This window comes from Salvelinus fontinalis, chromosome 2 (assembly GCF_029448725.1).
Source record: "Salvelinus fontinalis isolate EN_2023a chromosome 2, ASM2944872v1, whole genome shotgun sequence".
NCBI classification, from domain to species: Eukaryota; Metazoa; Chordata; class Actinopteri; order Salmoniformes; family Salmonidae; genus Salvelinus; species Salvelinus fontinalis.
The window spans coordinates 20,426,071-20,449,204 of record NC_074666.1 but is presented as its reverse complement, the minus strand read 5'-3'; the positions used below and the strand labels follow the sequence as shown (position 1 = coordinate 20,449,204).

At 45.1% G+C, this 23,134-nt stretch overlaps 1 protein-coding gene across 1 annotated transcript in view; it reads left to right on the top strand.

Moving 5' to 3' along the window:
- Window positions 1-22,702, top strand: part of LOC129813914 (ankycorbin-like) — a 68,613-nt gene extending 45,911 nt beyond the window's left edge. The window contains exons 8-18 of the mRNA XM_055866539.1: window positions 12,510-12,616; window positions 12,853-13,040; window positions 13,437-13,465; window positions 13,957-14,043; window positions 14,496-14,585; window positions 14,987-15,142; window positions 15,500-15,601; window positions 15,810-17,342; window positions 17,994-18,155; window positions 19,243-19,308; window positions 19,408-22,702. Of these exons, the coding sequence (XP_055722514.1) occupies window positions 12,510-12,616; window positions 12,853-13,040; window positions 13,437-13,465; window positions 13,957-14,043; window positions 14,496-14,585; window positions 14,987-15,142; window positions 15,500-15,601; window positions 15,810-17,342; window positions 17,994-18,155; window positions 19,243-19,308; window positions 19,408-19,494 (2,607 nt within the window). The 3' untranslated portion in view covers window positions 19,495-22,702. The remainder of the gene's footprint in view (window positions 1-12,509; window positions 12,617-12,852; window positions 13,041-13,436; window positions 13,466-13,956; window positions 14,044-14,495; window positions 14,586-14,986; window positions 15,143-15,499; window positions 15,602-15,809; window positions 17,343-17,993; window positions 18,156-19,242; window positions 19,309-19,407) is intronic.
- Window positions 22,703-23,134: the final 432 nt, after the last annotated feature.

Here is a 23,134-nt window from a genome sequence, read left to right as displayed (position 1 = left end):
CGTATTTGTGTTGTGGTAGCTGGGCTGCGTCCCCAACTAAAGGAAATCTGGGTTGACCGAGAGTCAACCTGTCTCTGGACCAATCGATTAGTTGAAATGTTTAAACTTATTTGTCCATATATAGACAGACACACCCTATGTGTTTGAAAAAAAAATGCCTACAAATGCTTGTATGATGCTTTAAGCACACTGTTTGATTAAATAATTAAGAAACACAAATGACTCAAGAAAGAGCCCAATTGTCACACTGTGTTAAAAAAAATGACAACGGATGACAACGAATGACTGTGTGCCTGGCGCACGTTGTCTCGCTCTCCTCCCTACTGCAGCTAAAAGGCACCACAGCACAGCAAGTGTATTGCACTGTCCATGCTAAAGCTGCAACATCATTTCAGCCATTTAGTTTCTTATTTGTTTCTGACTGAAAAGTTCTGTTTCCGAAATCCCTAATTTGTTTAGGAAAAACATTCCCTATCCCCTCAACCCTTGCTCTCTTTACGTGAAACATGTAAACCATCGCATGCATGTGACCAATAGGGCCTGACATCAGTAAATGGATTATTACAAACCCTCAAACACAGTAACACGTGATAGCAAATTGGATGCGGAGCATGTGAAGAATAAACTTGAAATGGGCAAATGTTTACTGGTTGCTCAGGAGGGAATGTGGAAGTCAGATCTGTGGAAGACATTTGACTTAGTTGTGGAAACTACTGGAAATCAAGAAAAGGAGGGTATAGGAGCAAGTCTTGCATGAGTATTATGTGTGCAAACCCTGCTGGAGAGCCTTCTGTATGTACTCCTCCATGGCCTCTGTCTCAGCCACCGATAGAGGGTAGACGCGGATGCGCAGTGTCGCAGAGCCTTTAAGAAAGTCGAGGGCAACCACAGGACTCTCTCTTCTGGCATCCGGGTGACCAGTTGGTTATTTCCATCCTCAACCAGGAGATGGTGGGATCATGACGAAGGGGCCACGGGAGGCCGAGCAGGACTTTGTGCATTGGTGCGGTGATGATGAGGAAGGGAAGGCTCTCCTGGTGCATGGATCCCATGGTGAAGGTGAGTGGTGCTGTGACATGGGTGATAATGCCGGATCCCACTGGTTGATTATCCAGAGCTAGGACCGGAAATGGAGAGGAGAGCGGGTACGAGGAGAGTTTCATGAAGGAGACGAGGGCCTGGTCGATGAAGTTCCCTGCGGCACTGGAATCCACTAGAGCGGTAAAAACAACACATGTGGGACACCCAACCAGTGAAATGGGAACCAGGAGCTGTTTTGCTGCAAATTATGATGATGGAGTACTTACGCCTTTCCTGGGAGTCGGATGATCAGGTGACCGCCCCTCTGCTCTTATGGATCCCGGGCTGGGACGTACCAGACATCGCTGAAGTTGGTGCCCCTCCTTATCACAATATGCACAGAGCCCCAGCTGCCTCAGGCGACGCAGCTCTGCTGCAGGGAGGTGTGTGGACCATATCTTCATGGATTCAGGCTCTCTCTCTGAACGGCCAAAGGAGGGAGGCGAGTGGCCAGGTGGGCACTGGCGCTCCCGAAGAAGGTTATCTAGACGGATGGCCATCGCGATGAATGCATCCACGGATAGGTTGTCCTCCCGACACGCCAACTCCGTCTGGACCTCTTTGCGCAGTCCTCTCCAGAATAGATTTTACAATCTCGGTCGACCAACAGCCTATCGACCAAACAATTGACCAGCCGACTAAATGGGGTCAGCCCTAGTAGCCGCGAACTTGTGGTCTCCATTGGGGCGAGGTTACATGTCTGTGGTTTCTTTCAGCTCTGTGTGTAAGGGCTGTCGCTCTCCTCATCCTCGGACGAGGAGAGGAGAGAAGGATCATCAGACCAAAATGCAGCATTAGGGAAATAAGCCATCTTTTATTTAACACGACGATGGCAACACGAAAAAACAAAACACTTTCAAAAATATAAAACAAGAAAACGACGTAGACGAAACCTGAACATAAACTTACATAACTAAACGTAACACTTACGGACAGGAAACAGACTACATCGAAACGAAACGAACAACCGAACAGTCCCGTATGGTGCAAGACATAACACAGATACGGAAGACAATCACCCACAAACAAACAGTGAGAACACCCTACCTAAATATGACTCTTAATTAGAGGAGAACGCAAAACACCTGCCTCTAATTAAGAGCCATACCAGGCAACCAAAACCAACATAGAAACAGATAACATAGACTGCCCACCCAAAACACATGCCCTGACCTAAACACATACAAAAAACAACATAAAACAGGTCAGGACCGTTACAGAACCCCCCCCCCTCAAGGTGCGAACGCCGGGCGCACCAGCACAAAGTCCAGGGGAGGGTCTGGGTGGGCAGTTGACCACGTGGTGGCTCCGGCTCTGGACGCTGTCCCCACACCACCATAGTCACTCCCCGCTTCTGTCTTCCCCTCCCAATGACCACCCTAAAACTAACATCCCCTAAATGAATGGCCAGCACCGGGAGAAGGGGCAGCACCGGGACAAGGGGCAGCACCGGGACAAGGGGCAGCACCGGGACAAGGGGCAGCACCGGGACAAGGGGCAGCACCGGGACAAGGGGCAGCACCAGGATAAGGGGCAGCACCAGGATAAAGACCAGCACCGGAACAAGGGGCAGCACCGGGACAAGGGGCAGCACCGGGACAAGGGGCAGCACCGGGACAAGGGGCAGCACCAGGACAAGGGGCAGCACCAGGATAAGGGGCAGCACCAGGATAAGGGGCAGCACCAGGATAAAGACCAGCACCGGGACAAGGGGCAGCACCGGGACAAGGGGCAGCACCGGGACAAGGGGCAGCACCGGGACAAGGGGCAGCACCGGGACAAGGGGCAGCACCGGGACAAGGGGCAGCACCGGGACAAGGGGCAGCACCGGGACAAGGGGCAACACCGGGACAAGGGGCAACACCGGGACAAGGGGCAGGTCCCGGCTGATATACTCTGGCAGATCCTGGCTGAGGGACTCTGGCAGATCCTGGCTGAGGGACTCTGGCAGATCCTGGCTGAGGGACTCTGGCAGATCCTGGCTGAGGGACTCTGGCAGATCCTGGCTGAGGGACTCTGGCAGATCCTGGCTGAGGGACTCTGGCAGGTCCTGGCTGGACGGCTCTGGCAGGTCCTGGCTGGACGGCTCTGGCAGGTCCTGGCTGGACGGCTCTGGCAGGTCCTGGCTGGACGGCTCTGGCAGGTCCTGGCTGGACGGCTCTGGCAGGTCCTGGCTGGACGGCTCTGGCAGGTCCTGGCTGGACGGCTCTGGCAGGTCCTGGCTGGACGGCTCTGGCAGGTCCTGGCTGGACGGCTCTGGCAGGCCCTGGCTGGACGGCTCTGGCAGGCCCTGGCTGGACGGCTCTGGCAGGTCCTGGCTGGACGGCTCTGGCAGGTCATAGCAGGACGGCTCTGGCTGGTCATAGCAGGACGGCTCTGGCTGGTCTTGGCAGGACGGCTCTGGCTGGTCATGGCAGGACGGCTCTGGCTGGTCATGGCAGGACGGCTCTGGCTGGTCATGGCAGGACGGCTCTGGCTGGTCATGGCAGGACGGCTCTGGCTGGTCATGGCAGGACGGCTCTGTAGGGAGGAGAAGGAGAGACAGCCTGGTGCGTGGTCTAGGCACTGGCTGCGCTGGAGAGGAGGAAACAGCAGGAGAGAGAACCCGGAGAGACAGCCTGGTACGGGGGGCTGCCACCGGAGGACTGGTACATGGAGGTGGCACCGGGTCTACCGGACCGTGAAGGAGGACACGTGCTCTTGAGCACCGAGCCTCCCCAACCCCACCAGGTTGAATGGTCCCCGTAGCCCTGCCAGTGCGGCGAGGTGGAATAGCCCGCACTGGGCTATGCAGGCGAACCGGGGACACCACCTGTAAGGCTGGTGCCATGTACGCCGGCCCGAGGAGACGTACTGGAGGCCAGATACGTTGGGCCGGCTTCATGACATCCGGCTCGATGCCCAACTTAGCCCTCCCAGTGCGGCAAGGTGGAATAGCCCGCACTGGGCTAAGCACGCGTACTGGGGACACCGTGCGCTTTACCGCATAACACGGTGTCTTACCAGTACGACGCCTTCTACCTCCACGGTAAGCACGGGGAGTTGGCTCGGGTATCCTACCCGGCTTTGCCACACTCCTCGTGTGCCCCCCCCCAAGAAATTTTTTGGTCTGACTCACGGGCTCCCAACCGCGTCGACGCGCTGCCTCCTCATACCAGCGCCTCTCAGCCTTCGCTGCTTCCAACTCCTCCTTGGGACGGCGATATTCCCCTGGCTGAGCCCGGGGTCCTCTACCGTCCAGGATCTCCTCCCAAGTCCAGGAGTCCTTTTTGCTCTATTGAGCACTCCCTTGCCGCTTGGTCCTAGTTTGGTGGGTGATTCTGTAAGGGCTGTCGCTCTCCTCATCCTCGGACGAGGAGAGGAGAGAAGGATCATCAGACCAAAATGCAGCATTAGGGAAATAAGCCATCTTTTATTTAACACGATGATGGCAACACGAAAAAACAAAACACTTTCAAAAATATAAAACAAGAAAACGACGTAGACGAAACCTGAACATAAACTTACATAACTAAACGTAACACTTACGGACAGGAAACAGACTACATCGAAACGAAACGAACAACCGAACAGTCCCGTATGGTGCAAGACATAACACAGATACGGAAGACAATCACCCACAAACAAACAGTGAGAACACCCTACCTAAATATGACTCTTAATTAGAGGAGAACGCAAAACACCTGCCTCTAATTAAGAGCCATACCAGGCAACCAAAACCAACATAGAAACAGATAACATAGACTGCCCACCCAAAACACATGCCCTGACCTAAACACATACAAAAAACAACATAAAACAGGTCAGGACCGTTACACTGTGTTGTTTTTCCTCCTCCTCTTTGGGATGCGTGAGGCCACATCCCTGCTGTACAAGATGTCTCCCTCCCTCTCACCAGCTTCACTGACCAACTCTCCCAGCACACATTCATCCACATCTAAAAATGCTCATGTTTTTTCCCCAATTACATTAATTGCAGCACAGGGGTCGTAAAAAGAGCTGTGAGGACTTTTATGTTTTTTTAAATATTTTTTTTAACAGTTATTCTGATCCAGTAATCTACTATGGAGATACATGTTTAAGAATGTATAACTTGGTATTATGAACTGGGTGGTTTGAGCCCTGAATACTGAATACTATTCAGACCGTATACCACAGGTACAACAAAACATTTATTTTAACTGCTCTAATTAAGTTGGTAACCAGTTTATAATAGCAATTACGCACTTCGGGGGTTTGTGATATTTGGCCAATATACCATGGCTAAGGGCTGTGTCCAGGCACTCCGCATTGCGTCGTGCAGAAGAACAGCCTTAGCCCTGTTATATTGGCCATATACCACACCCCCTCGGGCCTTATTGCTTAAATAACCAATACAGCACATTCAGAACCTCTGATTCAACTCTGCCATAGAGAATCATACTCTTCCTTTAGTGAGGGTTCGTGTTACATAAAATCCTCCATACTTGATTGTTTTAAACGTTTCTCAAATCCTGCATTACCAAGTTTATAACACCTGAGAGAAAATTATACACACAACAAGATAGGAATTAGAAAACTATTTTGTTAACAAAGGAATCCATTTGGCGCAATCAAAGATGTTAGCTTTTGTTGCAGAAGTATAAGAATAAGCACTTGTGTGCTGTAGTGTAGATGAAAAAATTCTCTCCAATCAATCTGTGGGTTCTTATCGATCCTCCCTAGTCCTAAAATAGCAATGAACACTGTTATTCTCCAAGGAACTAACTGGATTCTGTGGAGGGTCCTGAAAGGGAGTCACACACCAGTCAGAGCATTTAAAAGTCCATTGTTTTCTCGCCCCACTCAAAGCCTGACACGTCTTCATTACTGTGAGCTTGTTATCATGTCTGAATCCTTTAGATGATAAACACACAAGATGACTGTGTTGTGTCTCTGTCAGAGAGCTATTGCTGCAATCAAAATTGTCTCTCAGAAACAATCAAGTGTAATGGTGTAGTGCTCCACAGTGTGATCTATCCATCAGATATAAATGGGCTTTGATGCCATCTGAACAGAGGTACTTTAGCTGTGTGGGCAGAGCCTGCTGTTCAGACAGAGAAACAGTCGGGGGCGGGAGATAGGGAGCAGTAGGTATCCTTGTTGAGAGGTTTTGTAACTTTACAGAGTATGACCACACTAGAAGGTGATGGAGACGGTCGTCAGCAAGGTCAGGTCAAAGAATGTAATTTAGCTGCATTTAACATTCAGTGGGATGAGCTGTAGCTTATGTACTGTGGACATGCACACACACACACATACATTTGTTTTACTATCCTTGTGGGGACCGAACAATTGATTCCCATTCAAAATCCTATTTTCCCTAAACCCTAACTTTAACATGTTACTTCGGGATTTTGACAATTAAGCCCTGTATCTACTTCCTCATAGTCTGATGAACTATTGGATACCATTTATAAGTCTCTGCGTCCAGTATGAAGGAAGTTAGAGGTAGTTTCGCGAGCCAAAGCAAACTAGCGTTAGCGCAATGACTGGCAGTTTATGGTATCTACTAGCATGCTAGCAGTTACCATAGACTTCCAGTCATTGTGCTAATTCTAGTTAGAAACTTCCTTCAAACTGCACGCAGAGACATACAAATGGTATCCACTGGGTAAGTAGATAAAGGGCTTAATTGACTAATTATCCCTTTAACCCGAACATTAACCCCTAAACCTAACCATAACTCCTAAGCATAGTTCTAACCCTAATTATAACCCAAACCCTAAAATAGCGTTTTTCCGTGTGGGGACAAGCAAAATGTCCCCACAAAATGTCCTTGTTACACACATAGAGTTTTTAAACATTCACGGTCATGGAGGAGTGGATGTTTATAGTGTGGTTGTCTGTAAACCATGTTCATGTCAACGTACCGATACAACACACAGAGACAGAAGTATCTCAGTATTATACAGGATGGTGATGAGGTGTAGTCACTCATGCCTTGCCTTTCACTTGCAAGAACAAACAGAGTAGAATAAAGGGGATCTATAGACAGTGGGACACATACATACAGTGCCTTCGGAAAGTATTCAGACCCCTTGACTTTTTCCACATTTTGTTACGTTACAGCCTTATTCTAAAATTGATTCAATAGTTTTTTTCCCCCTCAATCTGCACACAATACCCCATAACAAATACAGGTTTTTAGACATGTTTGATCATTTATTAAAATAGAAAAACGGAAATATTTCATTTACATAAGTATTCAGACCCTTTACTCAGTACTTTGTTGAAGCACCTTTGGCAGCGATTACAGCCTTGAGTCTTCTTCAGTATGACGCTACAAGCTTAGCACACCTGTATTTGGGGAGTTTCTCCCATTCTTCTCTGCAGGTCCTCTCAAGCTCTGTCAGGTTGGATGGGGAGTGTTGCTGCACATCTATTTTCAGGCCTCTTCAGAGATGTTCAATCGGGTTCATGTCCGGGCTCTGGCTGGGCCACTCACAGACATTCAGAGACTTGTCCCGAAGCCACTCCTGTGTTGTCTTGGCTGTGTGCTAAGGGTCGTTGTCCTGTTGAAAAGTGAACCTTCTCCACAGTCTGAGGTCCTGAGTGCTCTGGAGCAGGTTTTCATCAAGGATCTCTGTACTTTGCTCCGTTCATCTTTCACTCGATCCTGACTAGTCTCCCAGTCCCTGCCGCTGAAAAACATCCTCACAGCATGATGCTGCCACCAACATTCTTCACCGTAGGGATGGTGCCAGGTCTTTAGGTGCCTTTTGGAAAACTCCAAGTGGGCTGTCACATGCCTTTTATTGAGGAGTTGCTTCCGTCTGACCACTCTACCATAAAGTCCTGATAGGTGGAGTGCTGCAGAAATGGTTGTCCTTCTGGAAGGTTTTCCCATCTCCACAGAGGAACTCTGGAACTCTGGAGCTTTGTCAGAGTGACCATCGGGTTCTTGCTCACCTCCCTGACCAAAGACTTTCTCTCCCAACTGCTCAGTTTGACTGGGCGGCCAGCTCTAGGAAGAGTCTTGGTGGTTCCAAACTTCTTCCATTTAAGAATGATGAGGCCACTGTATTCTTGGGGACCTTCAATGCTGCAGAAATGTTTTGGTACCCTTCCCCAGATCTGTGCCTCGAAACAGTTTTTGCTTTGTCATTATGGGGGGCTATTGTGTGTAAATTGCTGAGGATTATATATTTTTTTTAATCCATTTTAGAATAAGGCTGTAACGTAACCGAATGTGGAAAAAGTAAATGGGTCTGAATACTTTCCAAAGGCACTGTAATTGATGTAACATTGTGGCTTTGCTAGGACCCTGTACCCACTCCTTCATGATGTACCCACTCCTTCATGATTAACCCTCTCCATCTCTCTGTGTCAGGCCAGACAGCCATAGCCACAGCTCTCTTTGTTAGGCCAGACAGCCTTAGCCACAGCTCTCTGTGTCAGGCCAGACAGCCTTAGCCACATCTTTCTGTGTCAGGCCAGACAGCCTTAGCCACAGCTTTCTGTGTCAGGCCAGACAGCCTTAGCCACAGCTCTCTGTGTCAGGCCAGACAGCCTTAGCCACAGCTCTCTGTGTCAGGCCAGACAGCCTTAGCCACAGCTCTCTGTGTCAGGCCAGACAGCCTTAGCCACAGCTCTCTGTGTCAGGCCAGACAGCCTTAGCCACAGCTCTCTGTGGTGCACTGTGCTGAGTGCTGAGATTACACATGGCTTAAATGTCAGATTGTTACAAAAGCTTCCTGGGCCCTGGCAGACAGCCTCTGCTCCGCTGGCCTCAATCACAGATGCCATCCTGTGGCTTTATTTAGGCATGAGGATCAGACCACGTATTTCTCATCCCCCCAGGCTGCGAGAGTATGAAAACATTCACACTCTGCGGCTGCCGGAGCTTTGTTTTTTTGCCGTATAAATCCTTAGAAACCTGCATAATAGCTGTGCCCTTTGTGATATATGTTAGTAGTGTACCATCAAGCAAGTCTGACACATTTCCAGTGGACTCTGACATATCTCCTATCCCCATTCAGATTCCCCAAGAGTGTCAAATGTCATATTTGTCACACCTGCACACAATGGCTAGTAATGTTTCCTCTTTCCTACCAAGGTTGATTTTGTCCTCTCTCACCTATAGACATACAAACACTTATTAAAACTGTACAGTGTGGTCTGAAAAGATTCCCATGTTATTTACCAAAGGTCATTTTAGTGAATAAGAATAAGGTATGAGGTGGATACTGGCCTTTTGATGGCGGCTTATGTGGCGTTGATATGAGTCAGAAACTTTTATTCTAGTGTTCAAATTGACTACAAAGTGTACATAACATAATTTTGGTCATAAATTCAGTATCGTCCAAAACTGAGATTTGCGAGATAATTCATTAAAAAAAAATTATGTTAGAATGAATGGTACCGTAACAGTTTTCCTTGGGTTGGTTTTAAATCCTGCCCAAATTCCCACAGATTGCAACACCCAACTAATCATCAATTTGGAGCACAGCTGCACGCCACCCTGATCGGGTGGCACAATGCCGATGTCCCTATGGGGATAGTTAGGGACCATTAGTAAATTACACAATGTACATGGGACAACATTTGAAACTATCAATAGCTCCACACTTCAATGACATAAAAACCACAAACAACTATAAATTGTAGGAATTCATATACATATAGGACAACAAAAAGGTGTGCAATATGAAATAATTGTCCAATTTATATTGTATAATTTATTGACATTCTCTAACAGACCCTACAGACAGGCTATCCAAAGTCAAACCAACTTTTGCCACGGTTGCACACCGACCGGCTGAACCTAATTGGCGAAAGAATTTGGCTAGCTTGCTAGCTAGTCTAGGCTACTTCCAGGCAAGACCTGGTTAGACTGTTTCAAGTTATCTAGAAGGGTGAGTGACTGTAACTGTGTACTGTTTTGGCAGAGTGAAAGTTCAAACGCTTCTCACTTTCAAACAAACACACGAGATACCCACATCAAAGCACGCCTCAAAAACCCAAATCTCGTTCTCAGTCGCATTTCCTAATGAGGAGAATTGAAACCGATGCTAAATCAGGAAGTTCAGCCCCCCTTTAAGCAGCTCTGAAGGTTCCATTTTATACACCAAGAGTCATCGGAGGTCATTCTTGGTGTTTAAGTGCTGTCAGTGTTTTCACACTTGGCTGTCAGAAGCCTCACCACGTGGACAGGTCTGGTAGTCAGCGTCTTGACAAGTTGTTATCGATGTATTTGCGCGTCTGCATCTTTCTCACTCATCATTATTCATAGTTCATTCAGGACTTTCCCTAGTCATGGTAGCATCCACATTCATGTAGAAGTGTTTAGAAACATATTCTATTCTTATTTACAATAAAAGTGAATCCAAAATGACACAATACATTATTTACCATTAATTTCTATTGGGCACAAAATAGTCTGAAAAACAACCAAAACAAACAGTAAATGCATCCAACAAGTTTGTAGAGTCACAAGTTTGATGTTATCATTGTGTGCTAGGAATATTGGACCAAATACTAAACTTTTGACTACTTCAATAGACATATAAGAGAATTTGTCCCAATACTTTTGGTCCCCTAAAATGGGGGTGCTATGTACAAAAGTGGTGTAATTTCTAAACGGTTCACCCGATATGGATGCAAATACCCTCAAATGAAAGCACTGTCACGTTCCTGACCTATTTCTGTTAGTGTGTTGAATGTGTTAGTTGGTCAGGACGTGAGTTTGGGTGGGCATTCTATGTTTCTGTTTCTATGTTGGTTTATGGGTTGCCTGGTATGGCTCTTAATTAGAGGCAGGTGTTTGGCATTCCTCTAATTAAGAGTCATATTTAGGTAGGTTGTTTCACAGTGTTCGTTGTGGGTGGTTGTCTCCTGTGTCAGTGTTTGTCGCACCATACGGGACTGTTCGGTTTGTTTGTTCATCGTCATTTATGTGTAGGCTATTTTCCCTGTTCGTGCGTTCTCGTGTTTTATTGTAAGTTCGTATGTCCAGGTTTGTCTACTCCGTTTTGTTATTTTGTTAATTAGTCAAGTGTATTTCGTTTCGTGGTTTTTCCGTCTTGTTTATTAAAATCATGTCTTCACAATCCGCTGCATCTTGGTTCCATCACTACTCCTCCTTTTCGGTTGAAGAGGAGGAGGACCACCGTTACAAGCACTTTAACTTCATCTGCACTTTAACTTCATAGTTATTTTATCATTTCAAATCCAAAGTGCTGGAGTAAATAAATAAAAAATAAATATATATATATATATATATATAAAAAACTGCTGGAGTACAGAGCCAAAACAAAACAAAATGTGTCTCTACTTTTGGAGCTCACTGTATCACCAGAGAAATCACTCAACCTACGGGTTGTGATGTGTGATGTGTCTCTGGGGAAAGTACGTTGGTGAAATTATCTTTCAACTGACTCCTGGTTTTAATCTATGGTAGAAGTTTGAAGTTACGAAGTTAATTTGAAGTTGAGTATGAAGTCTAGGGTCAGCCATTAGTATTTCACGTTTTATGGTTGTCCTTGTAAGTGTTTTCAGAGAGCTTTCAGGGATATTATGTGATTTTGAAACATTTTCCATCTACCAGTGAGACAGTAGATCCATATGATCCTGTTAAGTAACGAGTCAACGCCCAGTGCAGTGTGTAATGTTCCGTGAAGCAAAGACTATGCCTGTAGATATTGCCTGACTCTGCTTTTGATGAGGTGTCAGTTTCCTGAACCTTGTTAATAAGGCAAGCCAAACCCTGGGAAAGAAAGGTAGAAATGAAAGGATATACAGAAAGGAATATAAAAAAAAGAAACACATGGGTGGCTGCATTATTTGATAGTGAGGACTGTCTGCGCATCAGAGGAGAAGGGGTGGAGGGGTGTATGTGGGTGTGTGTGGCTGCCTGGTAGAGAGAGAGGGGGTGGTAGAGTAAAGTTTTTATTTCTCTCTTTCTCTCTTTTTCCCTCTCTCTGAGCTGTGGGGGAGAATGGCTAACTCAGCGTGCCAAAAGGATACAATAAAAGGACTTGGCTGCTTTACTTTCATGTGTTTCAGTGGAGGTTGGAGCTATAAAGTCATGCTTCTACTTTAGCTGGATGCTGAAGGATGTAGCCCAGCCTGTTACCGCTCATAGTGTTGTCTTTGGAATTGCATTGTGGTCATGGACTACATGACTGAAACAGCTTGTTTCTAGTATGGTATGCTTTCATTGCAGCAGACCAAACAATGTACTATCTTCTAGTGTACACCAGCTGAATGTACTGTAAAGCTTTCATTCCAACCACTTCTTCCTTTCACTTACCGAGAAACAAGGTCATGGAGCCTTTTACAGTACATTATGTGAACTTCAGTATGTCAGTACAGTATGCAAACTTCTGTTCCGTGTTACTATGATCAAGGCATCTGAACACACTGTATGCAATATACTGTTAGTGAACTATGATGTGTGTGTCCTGCAGGATGGCCTCAGCCCCCTGCTGCTGTCCGCCAGACACGCCCATGCTGATGTTTGTAGCAGCCTCCTGGACTGGGGAGCTGACGTCAACGCGTGTGATAAGAACGGCAGGTAGGGAAGGAGTCATATGTCAGATCACACTTGCATTCTACTTCATATCTTCATTTAATCATTACAGGGTTGTCTTCAAGCACATTACATTATAATACCCTGATGGTGATGTTGTGGTTGATGGTAATGATGGTGATGAGGATGAAGAAGAATATGTTAATGATGAGTATTGTGATGGTGGTGGTGATGATGATGATGATGATGATGATTATACTATTTCTGACTGTTTGATACAGGACAGCAGTGATGCTGGCCAGTGAGAGCAGCAGTATGTCTGTAGTGGAGGTTCTGGTCCAGAGAGGAGCTGCTCTTCAGGCTGTGGACTCTTTGGGTCATGACGTTCTGCACTACGCCAAGCTGTCTGGCAGCAGTGAGATCAGGGCCGTCCTCACTGCCGAGTTGCACAGTGCACACTCAGACAGCGGTGAGATAGGAACTGTCTTTAGTACTGATCGAGCCTACTATGAGGCAATTAACCAGACACTCTAGCAGACTCCTTCAGGCTTATTTTCCCTTCAAATCCATTTGAGGTGACTGAAAGTTATGAAATTCAAGCTTTCGGATGCATGTAAATGGTTGTAACGTGAAGCATTGTTCTATTGTTCACTCTGTAAAGTTATAAAAAGAGAGATGCTTTGATTAGAAGAACTTCAGGCTTTTCTTTTCTCCATAATCAACCCAGATACGTCATTGACCTCCTTGTGGTCAAGCTTTGAAATGCAACTTTTCAGTTGGCCTGTCATGCAGAATTTATCCAACACTGCCATCTTCAGGCTGTGTCTTGAATGTTGTTCTTCCCCTCTCTCCTCCCTATACACAGACATCCCAAAGTCCCCCAAAACTCCTCAGGTAAGTTAGGTCAGCTTGTGCAGTCTTCCTATCTTCTTCTAAGCTTTACAACTGCAACCAGTTTTTCCTAATCATTAAACCTACACACATTTAACTTGATATCAATGTGATAAATGACACCTATTAGTCTAATCAGAAGGAATAGTACACATTAGACAGTCAAACCAACCTCTTTCCACTGTAGTGTTGTCATTGACAACCTTATCTTGAATGAGAGGATAGCTTTGTTTAAACCTTATGTTTCTTTTACGTAATGACTCGTTTTGAAATGCACCTCAAGCAGCATGTATGAGCACGAATATAACAACAATAGCTAAACAGATACATCTTCAGGGCCTTGTTACTCCTCGATAAATACCTTCTCTTTGATCACAAATCCTCCAAATGTTTGATTATTCTTCTCTTTGACTAACTAACCTAACTAAAAACTGCTGGATCGTTCTGTTGTTTTTGTTCTTCTCTTTATTCCCACTCCTTCACTCACACCTCAGCATGATCAAGTGGCTAGGTTAGGTGGCGATCGAAGCACAACTCCCAAAAAACGAAAAGCACCTCCACCTCCCATTAGCCCTGTGCAGGTAAAGGCATGTCTCTGTCTGTCTGTCTGTCATCATGTTGGTCAGTCAGTCTGTCTGTCTGTCTGTTGGTCTGCCTGTCTGTGTTTGGTCTGTCTGTCTCCCTTCTGTCTGTTGTCTTCCTTTTTTGGTCCGTTTTGAATGGTCCTCAGCCCTGCTTGTGTCAGATACCATTTTACTCTTAATGAAGTTCTTAAACGTTATAATATGTGTTTACCTTGTCAGGTTCTGTTTGAATTCACGTGTTTTTTTTCCCGGAGCCTCACCCTACTGTCTGCTGCTTTTATTCAAGGACTCTTGATTCAGTGCTGTATTAGTTTTGTTTAGTTTAGTTTAGTTTAGTTTTTCTGTCTGTGTGAGTGTGTTTGTATGTGTAGATAGTAATTACTGTGTCTATGGTGCAGAACGCAGGAGTAATCAATAAGAAATGTAATTCATGTTTCCAAACTTTCTAGATGTCTAGTCCCAACTCTCCAGCATACATGACCCCAAATGAAACTCCACTCTGCAGTAAAAGTTGTGGATTTCAAATATTTAATTATAAGGTACATGCACTTACAATCAAGAACATTTCTTATCAGTCATTAGGCCTCTCATTTGGTTGTTTTCCATCATGTTTTATTTTCTGTGTAACCAACTTTTGTTTATGTTGGTTTTGCTTACTGTGCTCTCTCTCTCTCTCTCTCTCTCTCTCTCTCTCTCTCTCTCTCTCTCTCTCTCTCTCTCTCTCTCTCTCTCTCTCTCTCTCTCTCTCTCTCCTTGCATATCTTTCTCGCTCACTCTTTCTCGCTCTCCATCTCCCTCCCTGCATAACTCTTCCTCTCTCACTCGCGCTCTCTCTCTCCCTGCATAACTTTCTCTCTTGCTCTCTCTCTCTCTCTCTCCCTGCATAACTCTCTCCCTTCCTCTTCCCCTCCTCTTTCCTTCTCCTATCTCTTTCTGTCAGGAAGAGGAGTTGCGCGGCGTGTCTCAGAGGGAGGAGGTGGAGAAGCTACACGAGGAGAAGTGCATGCTGCTGGAGACCATTGAGAAACTGAAGCAGATTGTGGACCAGACTGTGACTATAAGCCAGACTGAGACGGAGCCGGGGCCGGAGCCCAAGGCGAGTTACATCTACAGCGCAGGCCTTTAATATTTATATATTTATAATTTGCCTGCGCTGCTTTGATCCCAGTCCACTAGCTTTCTCGGTCCCATTTCTCTCTCTCTGGAATCCATTTACACAGCACAGCAGCTCAAAAACCCACACTGTAATCTAGTCAGTTACAGTACAAGTTAACCACCCGCTGCACTACTTTACTTAACACAGTCTGAACTGTTGACTAATATTACTACATGTACCTCAGATATTACTAATGGAAGTGTGATGTAAATTTCATGAGATGTCCCAAACCCCTAACATAATATTCCCTGGTGGTCCAAACCATTGTATTTTAACTGTATAATTGTGTTGATACAGGCAGAGGACTGTGGGAAGGCAGACTCAGCTCTGGTAGTGGCCCTACATGCCAAGATTACAGCTCTGTCTCTGGAGAACCAGCAGTTAGCCCAAATACTCAAGGTAAGCCAGATACTCAATATAACTTGTCATCCCAGGGACGTAGATATCCCAATATGGTGAAATATGGTGATATCCCAGTGTGGTGTTTACTGTAATTAGGCCTTCTACCTAAGAAAGATCCACTTAATAAGATCCGAAATAATCAACTAAATCTTGTTTACTTATCTTTCCCCATCTCATCTTTCCTTCTATCTACATCTCTCTGTAGAAGCGTCCGTCTCCCCAGGGAGGTGAGGTTGGCCAAGAGGACTCGTCCCGCCCCAACAGTATGAACTCTAATGCCTCCTACCACATCACCCACAAGTCCCCCAGCGAGCCCCTGCTCCAGCCCCAGGGGACGGAGGAGGAGGACATGTCTGAGGGGTCTGTCCTGGAGCTCAGTAACTCCTCCCTGAGACAAGAGGAGGAAGAGAGTGGGGAGCGGGGGAAGGGGGGAGGCGAGGAGGAGATCCGACTGCTGAGGGAGACCCTAGGGAGAGTCCACTCCAAACTGCAGGAGACGCGGAAGGAGAACCGCACGCTCCATGCCAGGCTCAAACCTGAGCAGGGGGAGGTGACAGGGAGGGAGGGGGAGATGCTGCTGGAGAGTCTAGCAGAGCTCCAGGCCAAGCTGACGGAGACACAGGAGAAACACCAGCAGGCCAGAGAGGAGGTGCTGGCCCTCATGGCACATATTGAAAGAGGAGGTGGTGGAGGGAGTGAAACGACAGAGCAAGAGCTCCAGAGACTGAGAAGCTCTCTGGAGCAGGAAGTGAAAGAGCTGAGGTCCCAGCTGGCCCAGTCAGAGCAGCAGAGGGAGAGTGATGTAGGCCGGATCAGGGAGCAGGAGGCCAGGCTGAAGGCAGCAGACGACAGCGGTGATCGGGAGAAGAGCCTGCTGGTGGACCGGTACAAGGAGGCGCAGGAGGAGATCAGGATGCTGCAGGAGGCTCTGAGGGGGGCGGTCCCCGTGGAGGCAGCAGCTAAAGACTTTGAGGAGATGAAAGGCAAGCTGGGGAGCGTGATCGATGGGCTGCAGCGCCGCCTGCTGGAACTATCCAAGTCCTACAGTGAGGCCAAGAGTGAACTGAGCTCCACCAGGAACCAGCTGGAGGAGATCCGGGCTGTCAAGTCTAAGCCTGGCAGCCCTGTAGCCTCCCCAGACAAGGAGCAGGCCATGCTGAGAAGCAGAGTAGAGGAGCTGCAGGCATCGCTAGCCGACACACAGAGCAAGTACTCAGCCTCTCTGGAGGAGATTGCCCTCCTGAAGCAGGAAGCTGAGGCTCAGGAGTCAGTGGCGTTATCTGACCACACCCAGATGGTGTCCTCTCTGGGCAGCGCCATCAAGGACTTGGAGGCCCAGGCAGATGCTCTGAGACAACAGCTGTCACAGAGGACCCTGCAGGTGGACACCCTACAGAACAGACTGACCATGGAGAAGGACCACACACCGGACGACTCTATATCACGGCTGGAGCACGAGCAGATGAGAGAGGGCCTGGAGAAGGAGGAGGGCAACCTGACACAGCTCCTCCAGGGGGCACTGAGGAAGCAGGATGAGATGGCTCTGGAGGCGGCTGCAGCGTGGCAGGAACTGAGAGAGGGGAGGAGTGAGAGGGAGGCCCTGCAGGAGCTGTCCATCAGCAGGGAGAAGGAGAACCACACTCTGAGCACCAAGCTCAGAGAAGCCCAGGATGCAATCGTTCAGCTGAAGAAATTGGTGGAGGAACATGTCAGCTCAGAGAGAGAGAAGAATAAGAAGGTTTGTTATGTACTGCTTTCTGTTGGTAGAGTGCTTTATACAACGTTCAATGGTAATGAATAGCTCGCAAATTCCCTGGTTTGGCAAAGGAAACACTTAAAGACCCAGTGCAGTCAAACACGTGAATTTCCTGTGTTGTATATATATTTCCACACTAGGATTGGAATAATACTGTGAAATTGTGAAAATGATGATAATGCCTTTTTAGTGTAAGAGCTGTTTGAAAAGACCACCATCAGTCTGTGTTGGTGGGATGGAGTTTTGGCCTGCCTGGTGCCATCACCAGGTGTTAAATTAGTTAATAACCCAATAAGAGTTCCAAACCCCTATGCCAATAATAGACAGTTTACAGTTTTCCCCTCCCCACTCAGACCATTCTTGCTTGAGAAATTGCTCTTTGCTAATAAATTAATTTGTATTTCTTTTTGAGCATTTTAATTGAAAGCAATCAGATACTTTAACAGTAAGGTACTTAATTGCTACTGAGAAATGATTTCATATTGAGATAAAAACCTCTGCATTGAATCTTTGAAGAGTTTAGAGAGGTATCCCTCTATTTTGCTTTCTTATGACATTTTGTTTCGTCTTTGGTTATGATAGAAAAGCAGTTTTGTCTAAGCACTTTTATTGATCCCCATGTTTGTGTCTCAGATTGATGACCTGTCGAGAGAAGTGGGGAAATTAAAGGATGCCTTAAACAGCCTATCCCAGCTGTCTTACAGTGCAGGCTCAGCCAAGAGACAGCAGACCCTGCAGCAGCAGCAGCTGGACAACCTACAGCAGCAAGTCAAGCAGCTGCAGTACCAGCTAGGGGTAAGTCATACTCGTTCAAACTAAATATAATATGGCTTATTCAACCAACAATCAGTGTACTGCATTCAACCTCACTCAGAAAGCATCAGAGACAATAGACAGGATATACCATTTCACACGAATTCCTAAGACTAAATACTTTGCTGGAACATCTGTCAGACAGTTGGAAGCTAACAGTTGGGTGAGTTACTGTGAATCTCTGTACTGTCATGATTAGCCAATACCTTTAGTTTTTTAGAGCCAAGACATCTAATGTCCTGATACAGGGCAGCCTCCTCTGGTCCAAGACATAATGAGTCACAGGCGTGTGTGGACTGGGCGGCCACACTGGATCATACTCCCACTGGGAAAAAACTGGTTGAATCAACGTTGTTTCCACGTCATTTCAACAAAAAACATTATATGTCATGACATTGAATCAACATGGAAAACTGATTGGATTTGCAAAAAGTCATCAACATAAGGTAATTTCATCTTTTAACCTAAATCCAATTACATGGTGAAATGATTTGTTGATTTCACATTGAATTTACATTAGTTGACAACTCAACTAAATGTACATTTAAAATAGACGTTGAACTGATGTCTGTGCCCAGCGGGCTGCATGTCCCTATCTGTGGCTGCTTTTCACAGGCTGCAGTACACACGGCTTCTTAGTTATTGACCACCCTGTTTCTTTGGAAGTACTTCGATAGCTATGACTAAAGACAATGTAGATGCTGATCTAGAAAGTCTACTGAAGGTTATGCGTTTTTTCTATGTCACTGCTGGGGGTTTGCCTGAATATGCAGTCTTAGTTTTTTATGGTTATCTTTCATAATTCTGAGCAATTTCAGCATGGTTATATAGCTGATGAAAGATATTTCACTAGCTAATTGGGCCGCAGGTAGCCTAGTGGTTAGGAGAGTTGGGCTAGTAATCGAAAGGTTGCTCGTTCGAATCTCTGAGTCGACTAGGTGAAAAATCTGCCAATGTGCCCTTGAGCAAGTTACCTAACCCTAATTGCTCCTGTAAGGCACTCTGGATAAGAGCGTCTGATATGTGTAAAAATAAAACCCTAAACTGTTTCTGCATCTCTTTACTATAGGAGTCAAAGAGGCAGCACCATGAGATAGTGTCCGTCTACAGGATGCATCTCCTATACGCCGTCCAGGTATGTTTTTATGCATACTGTGTACTCTGTATATGATCTCATATTAAACGTTGCAGGTGTAGTTTTAATGTTATGTCACCATTACTTTATTCTTTACAGGGTCAGATGGATGAGGATGTTCAGAAAGCCTTGAAGCAGATTCTGATGATGTGCAAGATGCCAACAGAAGCCAAATTAAGCATCTGAAATGGAACAGCCTATCTGTTTACTGACCATGCGGGAGAGGAGACTCAAGGAAACTATATCGTTGGTCTCCTAACCTATCTGATCTATCACACTACAGTGCACGTGTGCCCATCAAAAGCAAAGATAATGATAAAACATTTAAATAAAATACATTCTTCATCTGTCTACAAATGATGTCAGAGGGGAGCTATAAAGACTTGTTGTCAATAGATTCGACAGCCATCCTACCTTTGAACTAGCAGTGTTCGTTTTGTAATGTTTTTTAGTTTTCTAGTCTGGCTAACACCTAACTCGAAGTCCTTCTGACTTCACAGACTGAAAAGGCTATTTTGATGTTGTCGGCACGACCACTCACAGCCCCTGAGCGCCGTCCCTTCCAATACAACTGTTGGGTTTTCAAATCCAAACAACGTGAGGTCTCAACCCCCCAGGAAAGAAGCCATTTTTGAGAGAACCAATCAAAGCTCAACCCATTTCTGTGCAAATACTGCATTCACAACAGACTCCTCTCCAGACCATTGTGTCACAGCTCTCTTTCGGCTGTGTACCATGTGAGTCGCGTCAGCCAGGCTAATGGTTTTCATGATATAATCAAAATGATTTTTTAGATCTCTGCATGCAACTTCCAAAATCAACAAAAGAAGAACACTGCTAAACGCTTTAGCGACACTTCAAATTATAAAAGTAATATTTTCAAATATATGCAAGATTTTTCAAGATACATTTATAAATGAAAACAAAGTTTGGCAGTTGTATTTTTTTAACAACCCTATTTGGTGGTTTTTGTATGAATTCAATATTGTGTGTGATAACCTAGGCCCTTTTTAGTGTCTGCAATCTGTGAATGCCAATTTTACCCAATTGTGGGTTTTGTCCTCATTTACACCATATTCCCTTGGAGTATTTTTAACTCAATATGACTTTATGAACCGAATTGACTTTTAAAATAATGAAACCCACCTTTCGTGGCTTCAACAATTATACTTATTGAGCAATAATCCAGTACTTGAAGGGTGATGTGGTATCAGAGCTCTGGGTAGTCTCTCTGAGGACAGAACATACCCATGTGACTAATGCACTTTCCTCATGCTGTCCTCCCGTTCAAACTCTATAGTCTGCAAGAATATATAGCTTCTGCAGATTACCTGTTACACCTTTGTTTTGTGCTAGCTCTTTCTGTGTTGAAGCCTGACAGATGTCTTGATTTCTTGAAGGGTTTAAAAGTTATATTGCAGTGTTCTTCTTCCGTCCTTTTGTAATATCATTATAGTGTAAGCTGTATCAGGTAGTCATATAGTTTCTTGATTTTTTTGGGATGAAACATCCAACCATTTCAGTGTTGGTATGGCAGCATGTGAGGCTCTTGGGCTGTTGAGCAAGTTGCTCAGCCTCATTCAATCCATTTCATCCACCTACTTACTATACCTGAGCAGTACAGTATGTATTGTATTGCATTGTGAAATGTGAAATTCATTACGCATAAGTAAGAAAACTCTAATCTCTCGGTGACAGGTGCTCGTAACATACAGTAAATGGTAGTAGCATCTGTCCACAGACTGTGGGATCTGACGACTAATGAGAAACTTTGTACCGGTATGCAGATTTTTTGTCACTGATCATTTGGACAAATCACAATTTCGCAGGTGCCCACATCTTTCAAATTTCAAAAGGGGAGGGGATATTTGACCCCTAGACTTGCTCGAAACTGGCTGAGATTATACGTATAGAGGGGCGAAGACTTCGCTAGCCTCGTTAGTACCTTTTCTAACACATCTCCCCCCAAAATTTAAACAAGCATCTGACATAATCACTCAAGATTTTAGTTCCGTGTGTCCTAGATAAGTATGGCTCCAATGTGTCTGTGGTGCTGTTTGTTGTACTGTATTAAGTTTAAATCAAGTGCTGTATGATCTCATTGTAGCCTGGTAAGTGTAACAACTGCACTATTTCAGCCCTTCACTTCCACTGTTATCCTCTACAAATCATGTCTTTTCAACAGCCTAGGAAATCTGAACTCTTTTCAGTACAAGCAACTTTACGGTTGTACAACTGCAATGTTACAAGGAACAATGCAGCAGATGCATCCAATGAAAAATAGCTGAGTATGTTAGTGGGTTGAACACACAGGATTGTCACAATTACATGGAATGTGACATATCTTACACATAGTGTACACCCATAGAATGATCACTGTGATTGATGTACAATTACATCAGAGCTGTGATATGCAGGATAGCTCCAGATATGGATGACATACTGTACATAACACAAACCCACCAAAGTGCTGTACTTGATGTTCTTATCATACATTTCTGCTCTTAAGGCTCCTCTGATGCTGCACTGTAAAAAAAAACATTTTTTTAAACCTGGCAGCCAGTTACCTGTAAGTTACTGTAAAAAAATATATATACAATATGTTACCATAAATTCCAAATAAACTTTGGTTTAACAGTACATACTGTACTTTTTGTTAGTTTTACAGTAACTTACAGGTAACGTACAGCTGCCAGTAAGTTACTGTAAAAACAACAGGATTTTTTTTTTTACAGCTTGTGTTCACTCATGCAGCCCAATTCTGCTATTTTCTCCAATGGAGAAAAAAAGAAAGACCAATTTGTGGCAAAATATCAGTATTGAGCTGCCTGTGTAAACGCAGCCTAAATGATTTAGGATTATGCACTACATCTTCATACTACTCATTGGAATACATTTAGAAAAGATTACCTTTACAATATCTATCAGTACTTGATCTTTCAGACTAAGTATATGGTAAAGACAGGAGTGAAGTTGTCCTTTTATCGCAGGTCACTAAGGCTCTGTTTAGACAGGCAGCCCAATTCTGATATTTTTTCCACTAATTGGTCTTTGGACCAATGACATCAGATCTTTTCACATCAAATTATTTTCAGAGCTGATCTGATTGGTCCGTAGACCAATTAGTGAAAACAATATCAGAATTGGGATGCCTATGTAAACGCAGCCTAAGAGTTTCTCAAATAACTCTTGTTAATAAGGTAAAAAGAAGACTCCTCTCTCAATGACAGAGAGGTTAATAAGCGTTGCCTGAATGTTTTACATTTAGAAAGGGATAAGGAAGGATACATGTCCTTTGTGTTTCCTGTTTTCCAACTTGTTTTTGTAATTCAAACTGATTTTTGTGTTTGTTTGCCAATTGCTTTTCACCCACTTCAATAAATTGTGAATGCCTCGCCTGTTCCCTTATCCATAAATATGGCATTGAATGGCTGTGGTGATGATTACTTTTTATTTCAACCCGCCAGAGAGCGCAAGGGCCCTTGATCAATTGATCATTAATCAATTAGGATGATAGACGTAATCAATGATGATGACAGAGGGGCTTCTGCCAAACAATAAAGAATGGCTAGGCTCTGATTTCAACACGCACACACACACACACACACACACACACCACTTTTGGTGATGTAAAGCAGGTGGAAATAATTTGTTCTCTGCAAAACTAGCTTGTTATTTATAGAAGTTGTAGAGCATTAGATGGATGTTGATATGGGTAGTTGCTTAGGTTACCCCAGGCATGGATAGTTGTGTTTGATAATGACAGTAGACTGCATTTACAGCCCTGATGACATCCTCCTTTTGTATAAAAGTCTGGACCGTCACA